The sequence below is a fragment of the Zingiber officinale genome, chromosome 10A (assembly GCF_018446385.1).
Source record: "Zingiber officinale cultivar Zhangliang chromosome 10A, Zo_v1.1, whole genome shotgun sequence".
In the NCBI taxonomy this organism is placed as follows: Eukaryota; Viridiplantae; Streptophyta; class Magnoliopsida; order Zingiberales; family Zingiberaceae; genus Zingiber; species Zingiber officinale.
The window spans coordinates 92,508,849-92,530,665 of NC_056004.1; the positions used below are offsets into that span (position 1 = coordinate 92,508,849).

At 34.8% G+C, this 21,817-nt stretch overlaps 1 protein-coding gene across 3 annotated transcripts in view; it reads right to left on the minus strand.

The window, feature by feature from the left end:
* Positions 1 to 2,623: 2,623 nt before the first annotated feature.
* Positions 2,624 to 21,817, minus strand: part of LOC122026442 (rab3 GTPase-activating protein catalytic subunit-like) — a 65,887-nt gene continuing 46,693 nt past the window's right edge. For 2 of the 3 annotated variants that reach the window (XM_042585185.1, XM_042585184.1), the window contains 11 exons: positions 20,297 to 20,377; positions 20,168 to 20,217; positions 13,170 to 13,356; positions 13,005 to 13,076; positions 10,785 to 10,824; positions 9,996 to 10,249; positions 8,821 to 8,998; positions 8,164 to 8,375; positions 3,488 to 3,731; positions 3,174 to 3,392; positions 2,624 to 3,026 (listed from right to left, as the gene is read on the minus strand). In XM_042585185.1, the coding sequence (XP_042441119.1) occupies positions 3,313 to 3,392; positions 3,488 to 3,731; positions 8,164 to 8,375; positions 8,821 to 8,998; positions 9,996 to 10,249; positions 10,785 to 10,824; positions 13,005 to 13,076; positions 13,170 to 13,356; positions 20,168 to 20,217; positions 20,297 to 20,377 (1,398 nt within the window). In that variant the 3' untranslated portion in view covers positions 2,624 to 3,026; positions 3,174 to 3,312. The remainder of the gene's footprint in view (positions 3,027 to 3,173; positions 3,393 to 3,487; positions 3,732 to 8,163; positions 8,376 to 8,820; positions 8,999 to 9,995; positions 10,250 to 10,784; positions 10,825 to 13,004; positions 13,077 to 13,169; positions 13,357 to 20,167; positions 20,218 to 20,296; positions 20,378 to 21,817) is intronic. The other variant, XM_042585186.1, reaches the window with a different exon arrangement.

Consider the following 21,817-nt stretch of genomic DNA (forward strand, 5'->3'; position numbering starts at 1 on the left):
TTACTTAGCTGCCCAATGAACTACGTCTTAAATTGTTCAATCATTGGTGTAAACCAAGACAAACATATCCACATAATAACCCCCTAGGATAAACCCAAAACTTATCAACATAACTTTTATTATCTCCTCAATGTTTAAGCCATTATTATTGAATTGAGGTGAATGTGATATAGTCAATTATTGGAATGTTGTTCTTCCTTGAAAAACATTCCTTGAGCAATATCCTACATTCTCTCCCTCGATCACCATAGATGATCTTGTTTAGTTGATTTTTCCAACCATATTTCTAATGTTTTATAAAACACTTCAAGGGCTTTAATTTTTCTTAAAAGCAAGTCTCCATAACTCCAATCTTCTGTTTCACCGAATTAAAACTGCGGTTGTCTAATCAGGATGATGATCACGATTGCACTTGTTGTAAAAAAGCGAGCTCAATCTAAAAAGTATGCATCACTTGGTCTTCCAATTTCACTCAACTAGAGCTATGATCATCTAATTGAAGTGTTGACCAGAATTGTATTACTCTTAGAGAGATACTTGACTCAAGAAGCATGCATCCTTTGATCTTCCAATCTCATCGAGCCAAAGCTGCGATTGTTTAATTGGAGTGCTGACCAAGATTGTATTACTCTTCAAGAGATACTCGACTCAAGAAGTATGCATCCCTTGGAGTGCTGACCAAGATTGTATTACTCTTCAAGAGATACTCAACTCAAGAATATGCATCCCTTGGTCTTCCAATATTATCGAGCCAAAGTTGTGGTTGTCTGATTGTAGTGTTAACCAAGATTGTATTACTCTTCGAGAGATACACTACTCAAGAAATATATATCCCTTAGTCTTCCAATCTTATTGAGTCATAGTTGTAGTCATTTGATTGGAGTGCTGACCATGATTGCATTTATTCTTTGTGAGACACTTGACTCAATTCTTAGTCACTTGTAACACATGTAATGCAATCCTTCTAACTCATCTATTTTGACCTCCACTTAGGTCTTATTGAGTTAGACTCAAGTCTAGCTTTTTACTAAGTGGACTTGATCTTCTATCTGAAGACCTTTATTAGCCCTCTTTTTGGATAGTTTAAACTGACTATCCTCAACTTTGTGACTTTAGTCAAATGGCTCCTACAAAGCCTTAACCATCATTATACCCATGGTATAATTTTGTTGTCCATCTTTTTAAGGCATGGTTCTCACATAGAAAAATTATATTCTTCCTTACGAGTAACTCTCACATTACTTGAGGTTCACTTTTAGATGCGTTAGGACATCTTTTTATAGTAACCTTAAAAGATACATTTTCTTCAAGTAATACAATGTCTTTTATTGTCATCGCTTAAAGATGATTATGGAGAATTTCTCCAATTTCTATCTAGTAGGAGTGGGACCCATGGTCGTCATAATTGTCAAAATCGTCTTAAGATTGTTGGATATTTTTCTCAACATGTATATGGATCTATGGTGTTGAGATCCAACAGTTGGGCCTGGTTAGTCATCTCGACAATGAGTTGATGGCTCTAACGGAGCTCGGTATGATGATATGGATCTTGTCTCATTTAGATTCTCGACATCCCCTTTCGGTTATCGAAGTACACCTTCGGGTAAGAGACATACCCTTCTTGGTATCATCGCTACCGACCTAATCTCGTCGGTCGTCAAGTTATCCCTTCGAATATGAACATAACCTCTTTGGGTAAACTTATTCCTAAAGATAAGAGTGTTAAGGTCGAGGTGAAGACTAACCCTTCTTTCCTTAAGACGATATTACCTCGCCGAGGTGCTTACGGTTTATTGGCAATCGTCTCCCAAGATACAATGACTTGCGTCTCGAAATAGAAGCACTTCAAATTTCGAGCATTGTCGAACTTTCGAAGCCTTGAAACTCTTAAGAGAGGAGAGAGATAAGAGAACCTAAAAGGAGAATTCACAACTTGAGAATTGAATATTTTGAGTGAAAGGAATAAGATTTGTTTTATAGGGATGAAGGATTACTCCCAAGAGGTGAAGGTTTTTTCCAAGAGATGAAAATATATGAGATGTATCTTTTCTCTTGAACCTTTTCATTATGAATTAATTAATTTAATTAATTACTATGATTAACTATTTACTTCCTCCATTATAAATATTAATTAATCAATTAATTAATATCATAATGATTAATCTTTTAATCAATCAATAAAATTAATTATAAACTCATACCCCTCAATGGTTCTACATATTCAAATTATCGTTTATCTATGAATCTAATTCATATGTGAATTAAATTTTTGTCCGATCATATCGAACTAATTCTTTATTAGATATTAATTTTTTATTCACTCAAAGAAATTAATTTACGAAGGTCTACTCATAAAATAACCTGTCTTATCCCAAACAAATTTTTCAATGAACTGTTTGACTCACGTGTTTCAAAACTTGGATCACCGACAGCTTATTGCTTGCCGACAAGAATGCTAACCAGCTTTGGAGAAGCTAATCCGCGGCATCCTCCTTCACTTAGTCCGACTCAAGAGAAGTTTTGGATCGACTAGAATGTCGGTAGGCTCAAACTTATTCAGATTTACAAGTTTCTTTCAGAATACTTTTCTGGTAAAAGGAAAAAAGTTTCTAAATAGATCAAGTTGCATAAATGATTTGAAACTTCGATTGAAAAAATGGACCCAACTAAACAGCAACTTAGTCAAATTTGTAAATCATGCCGATCCATAAATAATAATTAGAGAATGATGATGAACAAGAAGAGCTCTCAGAGGTTCCTTTCAGGGATCCAACAGCACCAGACACTAAAAGCTTATTCCACTGTACATCTGGATAATATTACAAGGGTGTTGCACATGAAATGTGGCCTACAACTTTCACCACACCGACACCGACAACAAAGCCAGCGAAATATAGCCAGTGTGTTTTTGCTTCCTCTGGTAACTTATGATTCACAGGGTTGTGATATGAAGCTGCGTGTCGAATGCCTTGTGTATCAAAGGAATTGATGAAAATGGATACGAATTTGTCAAAAGTTCACGGTTTCTACAAAATAGCATAAAAAATAGAAGTTTATTACTAATAACCAATCACTGTAATATCAAAGTTGATCAGCGCCATGGGACGAAGATGTTAGGCATATAATGACACTTGAGAAGAACAGTGTTAGTAGTTGAGAGACACGAAACTCACTTTGTCAGCTAATCAACCATCACCAAATGATACTTCTTCGATTTGAGCCTTTGATATAATCACTTTCTTGTAATTCTTTTAAAATCTCCAAATGTCGAACAAAATGACCAGAAAACTTTAGTGAAAAATGCAGTAGAGACTAGATCATACTACTATCAGATGCTCCAGGCTCATCCACTCTGGCAATTATTGGTCCATGGAGACCTGAGGGCCTGCAAACTTGAGAATAGCAAATGCGACAGCCTTTTCAGATGACAGAAACTAATCCCACGATGTCACGGATAATGCAACCCGGAGATCATTGGATGTCCCACCTATGTACATGCGATGCGTCTGGATTTCTTCCATGTTGGATGTAGGAACACCACTAGCATACTGACTGTCTTGTATGTGATCATTAATGGAGAAAATTATTTCTCTTAAGATAGGTTCGTGCCCATTTAGAAGATTCCCCATGCTCAATACTTTTCTCCATGATTGAGTGGCAGTGGCGGGAGGAAACAAACTTGCTACAGCATCTCTTTCATCCATCATTATCAGCTGCTTGGTTTTGAACTCCTAAAACAAGTAAAAGAAAGTCCAAAAATTAGACAATACTCAAAAACAACTCTCTTGCAAAAGAACTTGCTAGGAACGGTAAAAGATGAATTTCATAGTTATGCCTATAGCTATTGACTTCTTTGTCGGCAAGAATCTACAAAAAAAAGATACATTTATCTTAGCCTTTTATCGTCTTCGTGAAGTTGACAGGTTTCACTTACTCCTCCATACTCTACTCACTTCTGGAAAATAGCCTACAGACATTAAAAAATATCTTTTTCTTGCCTCCTAGACTTTTGAGATTCTCCTCGATTTACTTGTCATGCAAGGTTTTGTTAGAGCCTGACCATCTATGGTCAAGCCATGTGACCACCACATGGCAGCGATCTGGAGATCAGTAGTGTGAGGAAAAGAAAAAAATAAATAGAATAACTAAAAATATATTTGTTTGGATCATGGTCAAACTGTACCAACCTTCATGTGGCTTCCACATGGGTGCCACACATCCTAGGCAGTTTGGGTATTAGAGGCAAACCAAAAGGGAAAATAAAATTGAAAAGAAAATTAAGGGAAAAAACAGCATAACTAATTCTAAGGTTTAGCCATTAGACTAGGTATGTCTCAGATGAGGTTTTCTGTTTTTATCTAACTCCCTCTCAACTTGGAGAATACATATCTATTTTGCTAAATTTGCTATACAGAGACATAAATGGAGTAACAATAAGAGTTTTACTAAAAATGTCTATTCTTAGACATAAATGGAGTAACTGCATCGTGAATGAGGTGAATTGACCTCAATGTGTTTAGTGCATTCATGCAAACAAGAGTTTGTTTGGAATGTAGGTTGCTTGATTCTTTCAATATATTGGCTCAAATGATCCTCTTCGTTGCACTTGAGATCAAAATTGAGTGACTTCTTAAGGGTGCTTTGTAAGCTACATTCAACTATTTTATTTTAGATTGTAATTTGTCTTTTTAAGCCAACATATCTAATGCCTTAGTCACCCTACAAGCAACATGTGCTGGAGGTTACACCATATAAACTATATCAAGACAATCATCAAATAGAAAAAAAAAACATCTTTAACATTCATCTGATAGACTCGAGTCACATAGGAGAAAGTCTTTAAAAAGTCCACAACATTGGTCTGTGCATCCTTTGGATTACAATGGTCAATTTGGCATTTAAGGAGATACTTAAATATAAACAATCATTGACAAACACAGGTTCTACAATCTAAGTAGGAGAAGCAAATTCTCATTTTTATCATGATTGAAGGATAAACATCTGCTCATCCATAGCATGTTTCCATTAGGATCCCTAAGTTTGAGAATCTTGATAGATGACAATGACATGACAAACTTGAAAAAAAAAGCATGAGCTTAAATTCTTGAAGGAAACAGAGCTACCAGTAGGTTGCACGGTGGAAACATGCATAGCTTTTCTGAGAAAAAAAATAGTTAAGTAAATTTTAGAGGAAGGTGGATCAGAGATTGGAGGATCTATGGTTAGAGATCGCTAGTGGAGGCCAAGAATTTGATGAAATAACCTTTCTATGCCAATGATAGACCTCTAATGTGGACTTTTATGGTAGAGAGGAATGAGGTTGATTATAGTAGTATAATTTTAAAAGGTGATGATGAAGAGCCAAAGAAATATAATAGTCTATAAGTGTATATTAGTAGACATACTAGATCATAAAACTTGAAGCCTTTGAGCTCAAGAGTATCCAAGAAGATGTCATGAATAGATCTAGGGCTATGTTTGTCAAGTCCAGGTCCAAGAATATAAACAAGCAAAGACCCTTGATACTAAAGGAAATTTGTTTAGGAGAAAGAAATGAGAGAACAGTTTTATCATCGAGCATAGAAGAGACATGATTAATGAGATAACATGAGATTAAAACATCTCCACAATATTGGGCACATGCATATGAAACATGACAATACATGTAATATCAAGTAGGTGGTCACTTTTGCATTTAGTGATACCATTTTATCAAAAGATATATGCACACAGTTTGGTGGATGATGTGTTGTGAAGCATAACATGGTTAATTACAAGTATACAAGGGCATTAATAGTGCATACATGTTGCTAGAAATGAAAACTGTCTTTATTTTGTAACAAAATAAATACACCAAGGACCTCCGAATGAGTTCACAATACATATCACAATGAACAAGGCCAAAGGGAGAAGTATTCTTATGAGTACTAGAGGAAAAGGATATACATAGTGCTTATCAAGCTCACATGCTTCACATTAGAACTTTTCGTGAAGGTGGATAACTATAAACTCTTTTATTTTAGACATACAAATGGCCAAGACGATAATGCCACTAGTATGGGAATATGGGATGATGTTGGTGATAGTACGAACATTGGAATAGAGTTGGTTAGTAGAGTGAATCCTTAACAACAGAGAAAGGTGAGTACAAACATAAGTACAGAACAATTCACAATTACATCATATTAAAGGCACACCTCAATCATGTAGTTGGGAAATCTTGGATTTACCATGGAAATTTTATTAAGAGTGGAGATAGTTGTAACAAAATTGAATGAACTAGATAAGTTCTAGAGTAATGCTTAAAATTGTTCATATTTGGCAAAACTCAGTCACTATTGTGGGTGTATGTCTAGAGTTAGAAGATAATGAAGTTGTGTTTGCTTGTGTATCAACTTGTGTTGTAGGTGGCCTAACTTATTCTTGCAGTGATCTGATGATGGTTGGGTAATTACAGTGGACCCAAGGTGGATATGAGCTATATCCAATTCCACACCCACGACCTCCCAAACCTTGTCTAATAGCATGAGTTCTACTGCCTTATATGAAGATGAGAAAGTTCTGGGTGGAGGGTAATATGAAGTACTCGAGCATAAACATTTGATAGAAATGGTATTTGTAGAATCTGAAAGTAATTGAGTGGATGACTGGAACTTGAAATTCTTCTTGTTAGTGCTTCAGAATGTTAGATTCGAGGAGAAATGATGATGTATAACCAGTTCATCCTACTTGCTTCAGAAACAGCAGAGATTTCTATATTCAATAACTATATTTCTATATTGAATGGATATCTTGTTTTAAATTTATTTATTTTTATATCTGGTTATGCATGAGACATTTTGCCAAGGAGACATATTTCTTTAACAGTTGTTTTAAATGGCATATTCAGGCCTTATTATCTTTATGCAATTGCTCAACGTTATATGGTAAACCTGACAAATAAGGGATGAAGGGAGAGAAACTTAAAGGGATGTTGGCGTCACACACAATAGGAACATCAAACATCATTTGAGTTAAATAACCTAACATATGTTTGGATGTTTGTGATGAGGAAAGCGAGATTGTGGTGCAAGATGGAAGGGGCATTATCTAATAAATATTATATTAAAATTAGGTATTTTATTATCTTACCAGATAGAGTTAAAGTCATGTATTTAAAGCCTATAAACATAGGAAACTCAATCTAAGATTTTCACACAAGACTAGGTATGTCATGCACTGTTTTATCTAATTATCTAACGTGTCTCTTGCACCCTATCCACCATATGATCCACATGACTATAGGTTACTTGTAATTTGATTAACACTCTCATTTGGGTGTAAATTATACGAAATCTGGTAATTTTGACGTCTAGGAAAAAGTTGCTAAAACATGTAAAATATAGGTACAAGATGAGATTATTCCTAAAGTAAAAGCAAGAGATTAAGAAGATACATTAGCCATATTGACTTAATCCTGAGACAAGGGAACATAATGACATGGTACATGTACCATCGAATTTTTGGTCTCTTTCAAATACTCTCATCATATTTGCACCACATGATAGTTAGACACCGACATTTCGAATCCACATCTTTCACCAAGTATAAATTATTTAGAAATAATCGCATTAGACACTTAGATTTGCACCTATTAGAGTCCGAGTAACAGAATGTATGATGATCTATTATCATGTTGAAAAATGAATCAAGAACTCACAACTCCCCAAACTTCTACTAATTACATGAACTGGATCTTGCAAGAAGAGGAAAACCCCAGACCAACTAATTATGGTAAATTAAAACCTAAAACATTGGGAACAACACCCAAAACTCTAAGCATTTAAGCTAATTGACACCTTTTAGAAGGGAAGCACTGCACCCAAATGATGAAAGCAACACTACAACCAAAAACTTAGGAAACAACTCTCAAGGCAGGTTTCAAACCCAAGATCTATATAATATATTGTTTAGAAAATATCAAAATGATTGTTTTAGATCAAAATTAAGAAAATTTTAAGGGGAAAACAATTAAACATGATCTAGACAATTGAAACAATGGATAAAATGTGTTCCAACCAAACTGAGTAGGAAACATGTTATTTTATCATGAAAATAAAGGTAAGCATAAAATGCATTCCAACGAAGTAGAAAGCATGTAATTTTATTAGGAAAGATAAGTACCTGATCATAGCATATGCTCTCTAAACTTTTACCCATTTTAGGTTGGTAAAATGCAAAATAGTCATTGAACACTGCTTCCGAAAGTTGGGGAGCGTCTAGCAACTTACAATGGACTGAAGCTGCAAGGATTAGCAGCTTCTCCATGTGCTCAAATACAAGACAAAGCTGTCTCAAGTTGCCAATCAATTCATCCTTCTCAAGAAGATGATTTGCTGTAAAAAAGAAGGCTTAGAATTGGAAGTTGTATGTGTTCCATTTCGCTAATTCTAAAAGTAGTGTACTTAGAATGGATAACGACCACTACAGTCAAGCAGATGATGTATGGAATTCACCTAATCAAGCTACAAGTCATTGACAACAATGGAGATGTTGAATAATAGTTTCTGAGCCACAATAAAGGAGTTCAAATTGGTCATCCAAACCATTGCATGTAAAAGGACAACTACTGCAGATGTGAACTACTCACATTGGCAGCAAAAAGTTGTCATTAGATTTCAGGATATCAGATCATTTTTATCAAATTTACAAGATATTGAAGACAGACATTAGCAATGAAAGATAATTAATATTTGAACTTAAATTAGGGACCAAATTGCTAGAAAGTCTAAAGTTTACAAGTTGGAAGGTAAGTTTTCCCTTTGAGCTAATACCACATACCTTGAAAATATTTCAAAATTGATGCTATTGTAAGATAAATTTGATCAACTTCTGTTTTCATATGTTTGAAATCACCATATAAAGTCTGGTTCAGAATGTCAGTTGATGCTCTAAAGGCTGTGCAAACCATTTGCTCAAGCAGCTGATGTGGTTTCAAAGTTTCGAGGTAATGGAGTATCTGTACAAAGCATCAAAATTCTTGAATTCATGTTATATAATTACACACTTTTTGTTAGACTTGGATTTATCCATGACAGGGACAACAGACTATAATGGCAATTAAACTCACTAAAAGCATACAGATCATAAGGCGAAAAAAATGCACGCACAATCACATCATAAAAACACGCTGGTGCAACACATACCTAAACATGTGTTAAACTCAGCGCTCCTGGAGCAATTTCATAATCTGGATATCTACTCTATAAATTGACAAAAATATCTACCTTTTATTTTCGAAAGTAAAAGATCTTATCCCACATAGCTACAACAAATATTATGTAGTTTGAACTTTGAGCCTAAGAGAAACATGTAGAATATAAGTCATTTAGGACAAGTACCAGTAGTACAAAGTGCGACAAAAGCTTCTGATAACATCAACATGAAGGTTGACGATTCTAGTATATTACAAGCTTCAAATGTTAAAGCTACAAATTGATACCGTCTATAAGATAGTTTATTCTGATAACATTCTTTAGGACAAGTATCAGCAGTTCAAAGTGCGGCCAAAGCTACTGATAACATCAATATGAAGGTTAACAACTCTAGAATATTATAAGCTTCAAATGTTAACCAAGCTACAAATTGATACCGACTATAAGATAGTTCATTCAGACTTCGAGTATGCCAATTATGAACATTTATCTAAAATTTTAAGCTATTTAGACATGACCTGCATATTCTTGAGAAGGTGCAAAACATATGCAGCAGTTCTGCAAACACATGTACCCCACAAACAATGGCTATAATCTACATTCAATGCATAAATGAGTAACTCAACAACATATTACATGAAACTCAACAATCTAATTTTAGATATTCGATCAGAAGAGCCTAATGGCAGAAAGCTAAAAAGAAAACAAGCACCAATCTGCCTCCCTAGTAAGATTCTTTTCATGAAGGTGCAAATAAAAACAAAACTTTAGCAAGTACTTGATATTCAATAGAATAAGTACCTTTTCTCCTTCTCGAATTGGATCAAGAAGTGGCTTCTGCTCAGAAACAGGTAAAGGTAGGGAAGCATTCCAAATCTGCCGCCATAAATTCCCATGTTCAGACATACGTTGTGAAAGCTTCCCTTGTGGAGGCCAGTGATTTAGTTCACCTGTACGTGCTTCCATTTCATTAACCTCCCAATCACCAGGTGAATGCCACCGGATAAAATCTTCAAACACTGCATCTGGGTTTGCAGCCTTGAATGCTGACATATCTAATCAAGCAACATGAAACATTAAATTCCATGCATGAATTTCTAATTTATACATACTTTCTCTAGGAAGACAAAGTGAGTTAGATAAGAATAGTAGGGAGAGTGGAACAAAAGGAACACCAGAAGGTTTGACTGATTTAAGCTTAACATATTTTGACCTGCACAAATCTATACACAGAGAAATGATTATGAAGCTGACTCAAAAAGGGTGAAAAGAATACATAGCTTCATTGCTGACTCAAAAAGGGTGAAAAGAATACATAGCTTCATTGCTACTGTCCCAAAAAAGAGCCTACCACATTGGATATTAAAGTAGCAAAAGGAAAAAACAACTTATCATCAAAAGTGAATATGACAAATTTGCAACCAATTATCAAATATCAATGAACTATACATTTACTTCATTCCAAACTGAAAAGAATAAACATACAAAGGAACTGAAAATAAATAAAAGAAACTAATTTAGAAATGCAAACTTGAATATCAATAACTAGAAGAAAATTGCTGAACCAAAGAAAAGCTACAGAAATCTTACCAGATGAGAGGATATCTCTTTCCAATTGAGCAGAGAACCTCTGTACACAAGAATTTACACAAAAATTCTCATGCATCAAATGGTGAAGATGTTGATTATTTACAGAATAAATAGGAAACATAAAAAAATGTAAAATAATTTTCTGAAATAAAATGATTCAAATATGTTCTAAATAGAACAACTTGGCATAAGTAGAATTCAAAGAAATAAAACAATATGCTTTTATACCAGAACAGAGATATTTAAACTAAATCGACTCTTGTTTCAGGATGCCTTCTCTCCATATTTAAAGGAAATTAGATTCAGGGAATTTTCCCATCCAGAAACTCTGCAAAATTTTGATGGTTATTATTTTGAAATAAAAATACTAGCCCATCATTCATGGCATCATTTCATATGGCTGGTGGTTAGAATTTCAATTATGTCATGCAGAGAAGGATCGTGGACAGAATTCCAATTAAGTGGTCAAACCAATGGTGATAGGAAAGGATGAATGTAAGTGAAATCATCTAGATATGCAATATTTAAGTCAGTTATGAATGTTGAGATAGCCAAACTAGTATCTTTACTCTATATAAATTGATTACCATATATTAGCGACAATAAAATAAGATAAAATTTATTTAAATAAAGATGATAATATAGTAGGGGATAGAGCCCAATGACGTAGAAGGATCCATACAACCGACTCCACTTAGTGGGATAAGACTTGGTTGTTATTGTTGCTATTGTATATTCTTTGCTTTACCACACTAGGCTTTTCAGACAGAAGGAATAAATATCTCTTGGAACACTGATTAACTTTCAAGATACAATGTTAATCTCAATTTTGGTGCTAGTCTACTCCTAACTTGGAAAGATACTCCATTATTGCTGAATCGACACAAAATATGGGTGAATCCTGACCAAGCAGTGAACCAACATTTTGCATGAATTTGTTTCATTCTTATTGGCATAATCCTGATTCATCAATCAACCACGCTCTTGACTCTATTTAAAATACAGTTCCCTCTGATTGCTTCCATAAAATTATAACATTTACCTCCACACTTTAATATTGTTGTTTATCCTATCAAACTATGGCAAACTTATGATATTTTTCAAGCCTAACTCAATTTTCCACAAGTCTCAGATCTCAAAGATTTCAAAATTAATCTCGTTGAAGTTGCATATAAATCACACTAGCTTTTCAATTTGCAACTGCTTCCAACAAACTTTGCTTATTTTTTCCATGTAGCATAATGATGTAGCTGGCATCTTCAATTTCCTTAGATTTTGCTCTAAATAAACATTTGAAAATTCTCCCATCATGAAGCAATGTAACAACTTCGAAAAGATAGAATTTAAACTTGAAATGTGAAATCACATCAATACTTAGTAATGACTAATGAGTACCATAAATTGATAGCAAAGTTTTAAAAAGTGACCTACATGGCTGCTGCATAGGCATTTGCAGCAATGGACCACATCCCATATATCCAATGCTATATGCAGTTGGACCACACGGCCTATACATACACAATTTGTGCGGCCATATATGCAGCCATTATGAGGACATACAAAGAAATATTAATAATAATAAAAAAATGAAATTGTGGTCATCTTGTGATTGTGAAATACTTTGTAAGCTAAGCTTTTGGTGTGAACTTATGGGTGTTACTTTGAACATTTGTTTCAAGTATATGCATGTTACATATATATGATATATTCTACATTGCTGATTATTATAGTATCATAGGTTGTATTAATTTTATATGGTTACATATACTTTGAATATGGCCTACATGGGATAATAAATAGGAAGTAAAGAGTTTTTAAGGTATCAAAATTAATTAGAATTATTTTGAGCAAATTAAAGATTTGTGTCTTTCCATATTTATTTAATATTCTGATAAAGTTGGGCACTGAATATATGGGAAACAGATATGAGTGGCACCAACTCAACCTTTGAAATGATAAGGGTGTATCTAGGAGTAAACAATAATAATGTTCTAAGTTATAACTGTATTTGTTTATTTGGTTGTGTTAATAGCTCGTTTCTAAATTAGATGGCATCTAGTTGCAATATCAACTCTGCAATGATCATCAAGGTCAGGGTAGAGGAATCGTCTAAGGCACACCTGGTGGACCAGCAAGTTTTGCATAATAAATAAGAACTTTACATACTGTGAGAGAGAGAGAGAGAGAGATGTCAAAGTTAGAAATGGAAACCAAACTTACAAAAGCATCACCTAAAGCTTCAACAGCATGGAGCCTTTCTTCATGCATATCTTCTGTCATAATTGGTGCATCCTAAAATTGAGGACATGGAAAGGACATTTAATACATCAGAAATAAATCTTTGATATGTAGAAATGCACAAAAGAACCAATATGAAAAGATAACCTGTGTGTATGGAGCATGCATCTTTTGGCAAGAGCGCAACAGCATCATTGAACCAACAATACCAGCTGATCCTTTGTGTAGTTGATTTGTTGTTTGTTTATTAGGATATTCTTCTGTGCTAGTAAGCTTTTCAGAAGAACTTGAGGAAGATAATTCTGAATCTTGATGCAGAAAAATTCTCAAATTACTGTAAAACAAAGTTTTAAGTAATTTAAATATGAGGATAATGAACCATAAACAGGTTGTCTTGACCATTACATGAGAATTTTAGAATAGTAGTATCTAAACTCAATAGATGCAAAGATGGGCTAATTGGACCCATCTGTAAATATAGAAGATGCGGTTAGAGAGGGCTACCTAAGAATTTCTCTCTAATCTCAATATGGCATGAGAGTGAGTTTCTTATCTAGGAACAGCCTTACCAATCTCATCTCAGTCGATTGGCTGACATCCCTAGGCACGCAACATTCCATGCTCGAACATCCCCTCATTCTTGATGTAACATCTCTCGACCTTCAAGTGCCTTCATCATGACTGATTAATACGACACCTCTATTGTCGTCCAATCACACTAATAGCAATGGAACCATCGTCGCTTCATCACCCGTAATCCCATCATTAAGGAACTAGATCCCAAGCATTATTAGAATTGTAAGGTTGCCATTGATCAACCATAACCTATCGTCATCTAGATTAGATAATCCCTCAAAAACAATCTTAGAAATGGAATATGAAACTAAAAAAGAAATGAAATTTAGGTAAAAAAAACTCATTTGAGATGTATCAAAAATATGATGTGAAAGACACCTGCGAATACCTTTTTAAGATATATCAAAATCAATGGTGAAGTCCAAATCAGATGCCAAAACAGGAACTCGGAATGGTGTTAGTAAAGTAATAGTCTCTAGGAGCAGCAGCAGTAAGCTCAACTCTTGGCCTCCGACTATAATAAGTTCTTATTGGTGTTGAAATCTCTATAGAGGAGGACTATGAAACAAAAAGTGGAGTTGGAACAAGAAGTTTTGGGGTAAAGTAGGAAGAACATGCATATCAGACTCAAAAGTAGGCAGTGTGTAGAAAAGAACAGAGTATAATCAAAGGTCATATCAATAGAAATAAAGGCACATTGCAACTCAGAAAAGTAGCCTAATGGCCTGTCTTTGTGCAAAAGTAACCAAGAAAGAAGCATTTGATTTTCTAAAAGCCAACTTGTCTACCTAGGGATGAGAAACATAGAAAACATGTATACCTAAAGACAAAAGGTGGAAGTAAATAAAGAAAATTACAACAGAAAAGAATAGTGAAGGGGAATGACTATTAAGAATGGAAGAATTCATGATTTATAAGGTAACAAGCAGTGAAATGGCATCATCCTAGACTTAAATGGAACTCCTACATGCAGTGAGATGGCTCAATTAGATACCTACTTTCCTCTCATAATACCATTTTGTTGAAGTATATGACAAAGAAGATTAATAAATGATACCTTAGCTAGAACTAAAGGATTAAAAATTTTAAGAAAATTACTCAGCATTTTCAGTTCTCAAAGTTTTAATAGCCATTCCAAATTGAATCCTTATCTCAGCATAATAGAAACAAAAAATATAAAAGAGTTAACAATATTCTTTTGATAAAAAAAAGCTTGTTATTCTAGAATAGTCATCAATGATTGAAGGTACTGAGTATTTGAAAACAAAGCTTTGAACAGACATGGCTTGTAGCCTAAATAGCAGTGTACTTTGTAATAAGGTGCAAAGCTCATGCTAAGAGACAATGATTCCTAATTAACAAGATTCAAGTTCAATATTATAAAGATTGGATAGGCTAGGGACCATCTTCTTTAGGTCTCAAATGATATAATCCTCTAGATCCTCGCCCTATACTAGATACTTAGTTCGTCAATTCTTAATGGAAATAAAGTAGCAAATTTTATTGAAAAATTTAGAAAACTAGTGAATTTGCTTGCCTATTGCAAACATAATAAAAATAAAGGTAATTAAACAACCAAAAAAAAAGTAACAAAAGGTGGTGTATGTGTGACCTAGACAAATGTCCTTCTTAAAGTCACTCATCTACTAGGTTGGCATGGAAAGCATAAGATGGTAATGTAAGGTCAAAGAAAAGAGAAATGTTACTAGACTTATGCTCAAAAGCTCTTAAATCTAGAATCGAGGTGTTCTCCACGAACAAGGCTGCTAGAGACTGAGCTAATTAATGCATTTTGAGTAGCTCGCAACTGAAGAAAGGATTTACAATCCTCAATTGATACACCAACAGAAGGGGAACCTTGGTGCAACGGTAAAATTGTTGTCATGTGACCAAAAGGTCACGGGTTCAAATCCTAAAAACAGCCTCTTGCAAAAAACAAGGTAAGGCTGCGTACAATGGATCCTTCCCCGGGACCCCGCATGGCTGGAGCTTCGTGCATCGGGCGGCCCTTTTAATTGATACACCAACAGTGTGTTTGGTATTGAAAGGCTTACTACCAAGAAGGCCAACATGAGCATTTTGCTTAGTCATATCATGATGCAGAGACTGGAGATCCATACTGATTTTTTTGTTCTCATTTTTGGAATAAGTATACAATCTGAAAGCAACTAACCGAAGCACAGATTGGAAGGATCAAATCACAGATCACAAAATTGATATGAAAATTGCAGATTTCATCAGCGCTGTAAACCGATGTCTGGAAATCTGCTATCAAAGAAGCAGTTGAAGGGGCATCTGGAAGAAGAACGTAGGTGAAGGCTGAAAAAGAAACCAATCTGGGTAGATCTGCACTTCAGCAGTACGGTGAACCCAGATCCAGAGAAATCAACTAGAAGCAAACCTGTCAGCAGAAAAAACAAAGTGGAGCTAATATCTGATCAGAAAGTGGATAAGCAGTGGAGAAACTGGAAAACTCTAAGAAGTATACTGTATTCTGGAAGAAGTCAAATCAAAGAAAGAAATTGGAAAACTCGAAAGCTTAGGTAAGCTGTTCTGAAGGACAGGAAGAAATATGTTCTGAAAAATCAGAAGAAAAAATCGAGAAAATTAAGTTTTTAGTCCTGTAACTTACACTTTTTTTAATTTTAGTCCTGTTATGAGTCAATTTACATTTTTAGTCCTGTAACTTGTAATATTTTCCAATTTCAGTCCTTTTTCCTCTAAAATTGAAATTTTTTAACGGAAAATGATGAGTTGTAAATTGAATTTGGGGATTTTGATTTTTTATGACCCATGTGCTTTTTATATTCCAACCACAAACTAGACATTTTTCGTTGAGAATTTTCAATTTTGGAGGAAAAAGGACTGAAATTGGAAAATATTACAAGTTACAGGACTAAGAACGTAAATTAACTCATAACAGGACTAAAATTGAAAAAAAAATGTAAGTTACAGGACTGAAAATGTAATTTTCTCGAAAAAATCAGATCAATTCTGAATAGGCCAAAAACATAAAACCATGAGCGGTGTTGCTGACAGTAGGTCATCTTCCCTATTGTGAGCATCCAGATTCAACAGAGACCAGAAAACCTGCACATGTTGATACTGAAAAATGTAGGAGTACAAGCATTAGGTAAAATATACTGTCTCTAATACGACATGGATAAGATGGTATCAAAGTTGAAAATAATAGCTAAGAGTGTATTCGGTGAGTCAAAGGGACACACCACTAAGTAAGGAATCTTGGTGGTGGAATAAGAAAATATAAAAAAAAATGAAGGAAAAACGAACCGCTTATAAGGAATTATTGTAAGAATGAGGAAAACTAAAAAATATATATATAATAGTCAAGAAAGATACTAAGAAAGTAGTACCTAAAGTGACGAATGAACTTTTGAACAATTATATCAAAAATTGGATACAAAAGCAGAGAAAGAGACATTTATAGAATAACTAAAGTGAGAGAAAGGAAGACAAGAAATCTTATCCAAATAAAATGTATTAAAGATAAATGCAATAGGGTACTACTAGTAAACGATGGAGAAATGAAAGAGCAGTGGAATAAATATTTTTATCAATTTTTTAATAAAGGTTTATGTGACCAACTTAACTTAAGTAATTTAAGTAGGTCAAATGAGTATAGAAATTTAAATTTTTATCGTCGAATTCAAACTTCAGAAGTAGAACAAGCGCACACAATTGGACCAAATGATATTCTGATAGAGATATGGAAGTGTCTAGGAAAAAAAGATATTAAATGACTTACAAAATTATTTAACATGATATTGAAAATTTAAAAAAAAATGCATGATCAATAAAGGGTAAGTACTCTAGTTACCTTATATAAGAACAACGGAGACGTACAAAATTATACAAATTATAAGGTATTAAACTAATGAGTCATACCATGAAACTTTGGAAAAGAGTAATAGAAAAAAGATTAAGGAAACCACGATTATCAAAAGTCAATTTGGGTTCATGCCTGGAAGGTCAACAATAGAAATTATACATCTTTTTAGAAAAATATCAGAACCAAAAACAAGATTTATACATGATTTTCATTGACTTAAAAAAAGTTTATGATAGAGTCCCAAGAGAAATTATATGGAGAATTCTAGAAAGAGAGGTGTTAGCATAACATATATTAAACTAATTAAAGATATGTATGTGGATGTAATGACCAGAGTGAAAACTTCAAACAGAGTAACTAAAACATTTCCAATGAAGATAGGGTTACATCAAGGATCAACTCCAAGTCCCTATCTTTTTACACTAATTATGAAAAAACTCGCTGCACACATTTAAGACACAGTACCGTGGTACATGTTATTTACATATAATATTATTTTGGTAGATGAAATACGTGAAAAGTAAATGCTAAACTAGAATTTTGGTGGGAAATACTAGAAGGGAAAGGTTTTAGGCTTTGCTAGAATAAAGACAAAATAAATGGAATTTAAGTTTAGTAATATTAGACGTAATGAGATAATTGTTAAAATAAAATATGACGAGTCACCTAGAACTAAGAGCTTTAAATATTTAGAATCATTTTTATAAAACGATGAAAGGATTGAGAGAGATATCTTATGTAGAATACAAGTAGGATGGTTGAAAGAGAACGTCGGATGTTTTATGTGATCATAAAGTACCTCTATAACTTAAAGGAAAGTTCTACAAAATCGCAGTTAGACCTGCTATGTTATATGAAGTTGAATGTTGGATTATAACTCGATCACATAAGCAAAAAAGGAAAGTTACCGAGATGAGGATGTTAAGGGGGATGTGTGGACACAAGGATGGACAGAATAAGAAATTAGAGCATTAGAGAGAAACTTGGAGTTGCATCTATTGAGGGAAAACTCTGAGAAACGTTTAAGATGGTACGGGCGTGTACTTATGTTCTAGTTAGGCGATATGAAACTATGACAAATACACACATCAAACGAGGAAGAGGGAAGACCAAAAAAAACTTGGTTAACAATAATAAAATAAGATAAAATTTATTTAAATATAAATAATGATATAGTAGGGGATAGAGCTCAATGGCGTAAAAGGATTCATATAGTCAACCCTACTTAGTGGGATAAGGCTTGGTTGTTGTTGTTGTTAGTATTTTTTGTTTCCTGAGAATCTTGAAGAAGACCTCACTACGTGGGAGTAAACATGCAAAGGAACACCATAACCATGCTGCTAGGAGTGAATGTGACAAAACACAAGGATCTCTACGGCAAAGCTTTTAAGGCAATGCAAGAAAAGGTTATTTGTGGTCAGGGACACCAAAAGAGGAAGAGTGGAAGCCAACAGATCGGACACGAGAAGTTAGGATTCTCTCATGGGAACTAGGAAGGAATAGGGACACATGGCTCTAATACCGTGGTAATTTTCAGGGTAATTGTTATTCTCCAAGATATTTTCTTCTACCTTGATATAGATTGTCAATATTGTTCATTTACATTTATAACCTTCAGATTGGTATATTACAATTGAGCACTATTCTATTTACAATTTACTCCTCAACCACCCCTTCCTTTTTAAGAATAAAAATTATGGTCCTAATACTGAGAGGATATTGTTCCTATTTACTAATTTTACAACTCTGAAGTTGGACTCCAAAAAGAAGGGATCCCATCATAATGAACAATATTGGTTGGTTTTATAAGGTATTAAAGATTCAGCATATCCAGTCGTATCTTCTGATGCAAACAGAAGACTACCATGAGGTAGCCAAGTAATTTTCAATAAGAAGAAAGTGCACATAAAGAATTGGAATGTGCACGTTGGAAATAAATTTTATAAAATTTTGATACTAATTAAAATCGTAGTTTAAAATCTCAAGCCGAGTCAAGGTTTCAATCCCGGAACAGAACGATACAGTTTTGGTATCGTATCATGTAATTTCAATATTTTTAAAATAAAAAATATATTAACTAAAAAAATTTAATCTAAATATTTAAAAATAAAAATATAACAAATAAAATAATTTTTTTTAAATATATATATATACATATATTAATGAGATTATTTTATAAGGCTTTAATTAAACATATTTAACTTATCCCAATCATACTTGAGAGTTGATTAATAATAATATTAATTAAAGCCTAAATTAAAAATCACCTCTGTTCCGCGACAACGGCGGGCCCGCGTGGCCCGCGCGACACGTCCGAACTTGTCACCGAGCCCAGGCTATGCGTTCGAACTCGTCGTCAGACTCGGACAAAGCGTCTAAACTCATCATCGAGCCCGGGCGATGCGTCGCAGCACGCCAGCACCAGAGGCATACTTGTGTCGGTGTCGGTCCGCGGACGGAACGAGATGTCTCACCCATATTAGGTGAAACGGCTCGACATTTTAATCCATAATTAAAATTCAAATCATTGTTACGCCCATGGATATGCATTATGGAGCAAAGTGGGTTTGCATAATACACTTATTTTTCTAATTTCACATCAGTCTTTTCTTGGTTAGAAATTATTTAAAGATTATCAACTTGCATCTGAATGCTAAATGCTCAAGAAATGGTTTATGACAACCAATGTAAAAGCAAGACAATAATAATTGCATCTTACCTATCATTTTCTTCTTTCACAGATTCAGATGGATAAGATGCAACATTTACCTGTATTTCGAGTTCAACGGTACTATAATCCACTCTTAACTGACAAAGAATAAAAAAACCCAGAAAATAGTGGGTAAACCTTTTCATCATTAGTATGGTTCACATTTTCAGTGCTCTCGAAGTCATGGCTGGGGTTCTTCTTCTCAATGCATATTGCAAGCTTGAAAAATATGAAACACAAAAACTGAAATTAGACCATTTTATTAATCAAAAGTTAATCAATATGACTCGTTTATATATTCAATACCAATCAAAATAGGAAAGAATACCACTTTTTACAAAATACAATAATCTCAATACACATCGAATCAAAAGAACTTTTACCAAACTAAAATATAATCATTGATCTCCTACCAAATTAAAAGATATCAAACTTTTTTACACCAAAAATGAATAATTATCAAATCTTAACTCAAAATTATGACTAAAAAATTAATTCTTTTCCATGTTTGCATAGCAATTTCAAATAGTGTTCAATTCCAGTCAACACTTCAGCCCATTGACCAACACAAAAGAACACCCAAGACAATAAGACTTCCTCACTCTACGCACACGACAAGGACAATGATTGAAATGACCACATAAAAGATAAAACACATGCAATGAAAAATGTACGATGCATGGCTAGGTTGCTAGTGCATCTTGTTGGATCTCATGGTAGTTTTGATGTGATCAACCAAGTTGGTTAGGTCCTGCGTTGTATTTGATCCCTGTGTCTGAGTGTGCAGGAGCTTAGGAGCACAGGAAGTCGAGCGGAAGACGCAGCTAGCGAGAAGGACGACACGGGAAGGGAGCCGACGGGCTCGGTGCGTCCGAAGGACGAGAGAGCTGCGGAAGAGTACTCCGGTGGGCGTGAAGAGCGTGCGCGGCGTTCGAGGGACATTAAGCCGGGACGGAAGGCTGCTCGAGGAAGGCCGGGAATTGGGTTCGGGTGAGCCCTATTCCGGTTGGCCGCAATCACCCAAAAGAACGGAGCGAAGGAAGCTGAAGAAATTAAGCTGGAAGCTTGGAGGCGCCCTTGAAGGCGCCCTTGAAGGCGCCTTCAAGCCTGTTGAAGGCGCCTTCAACAGGTCAGTTTTGACCGTTTGCGTGAGCTGGAGGCGCCTTGGACCCTCGGGATAGACTTTCCAGGAGCTATAAAAAGGCCCCTGGAGCTAGGAATTTAATAACAACTCAAGCAATCAATCTGTACTCAATTCCTAGCAACTAAGTGTGCGTTCTAAGTGTAAAAAGGCTTCTCTGCCTACAGTAAAGGAGATTCTGATAGTAGAGCTTTTTCATCGCCCTGGATTAACAACCTCCTTGGTTGTAACCAGGTTAAATTCTATTTCTGTTTCTTTTTCTGTCTCCTTAATTTAGTTGTTATTTTATTGCTGATTTAAATTCTGAGTTGAAATCCGAGGAGGGTATAGTTTGTTTTGTTTTCAGCAATTCACCCCCCTCTTGCCGGTCTCCGCTGCACCAACAAGTGGTATCAGAGCCTGATCACCTCAGAAGGACTAACCGCCTACTGAAGCACTACGATCAAGACGATGGCCGAAGCGAACATCCATCCCCCAAAGTTCGACAGAGACTTCGCCACATGGAATCGCAAAATGGA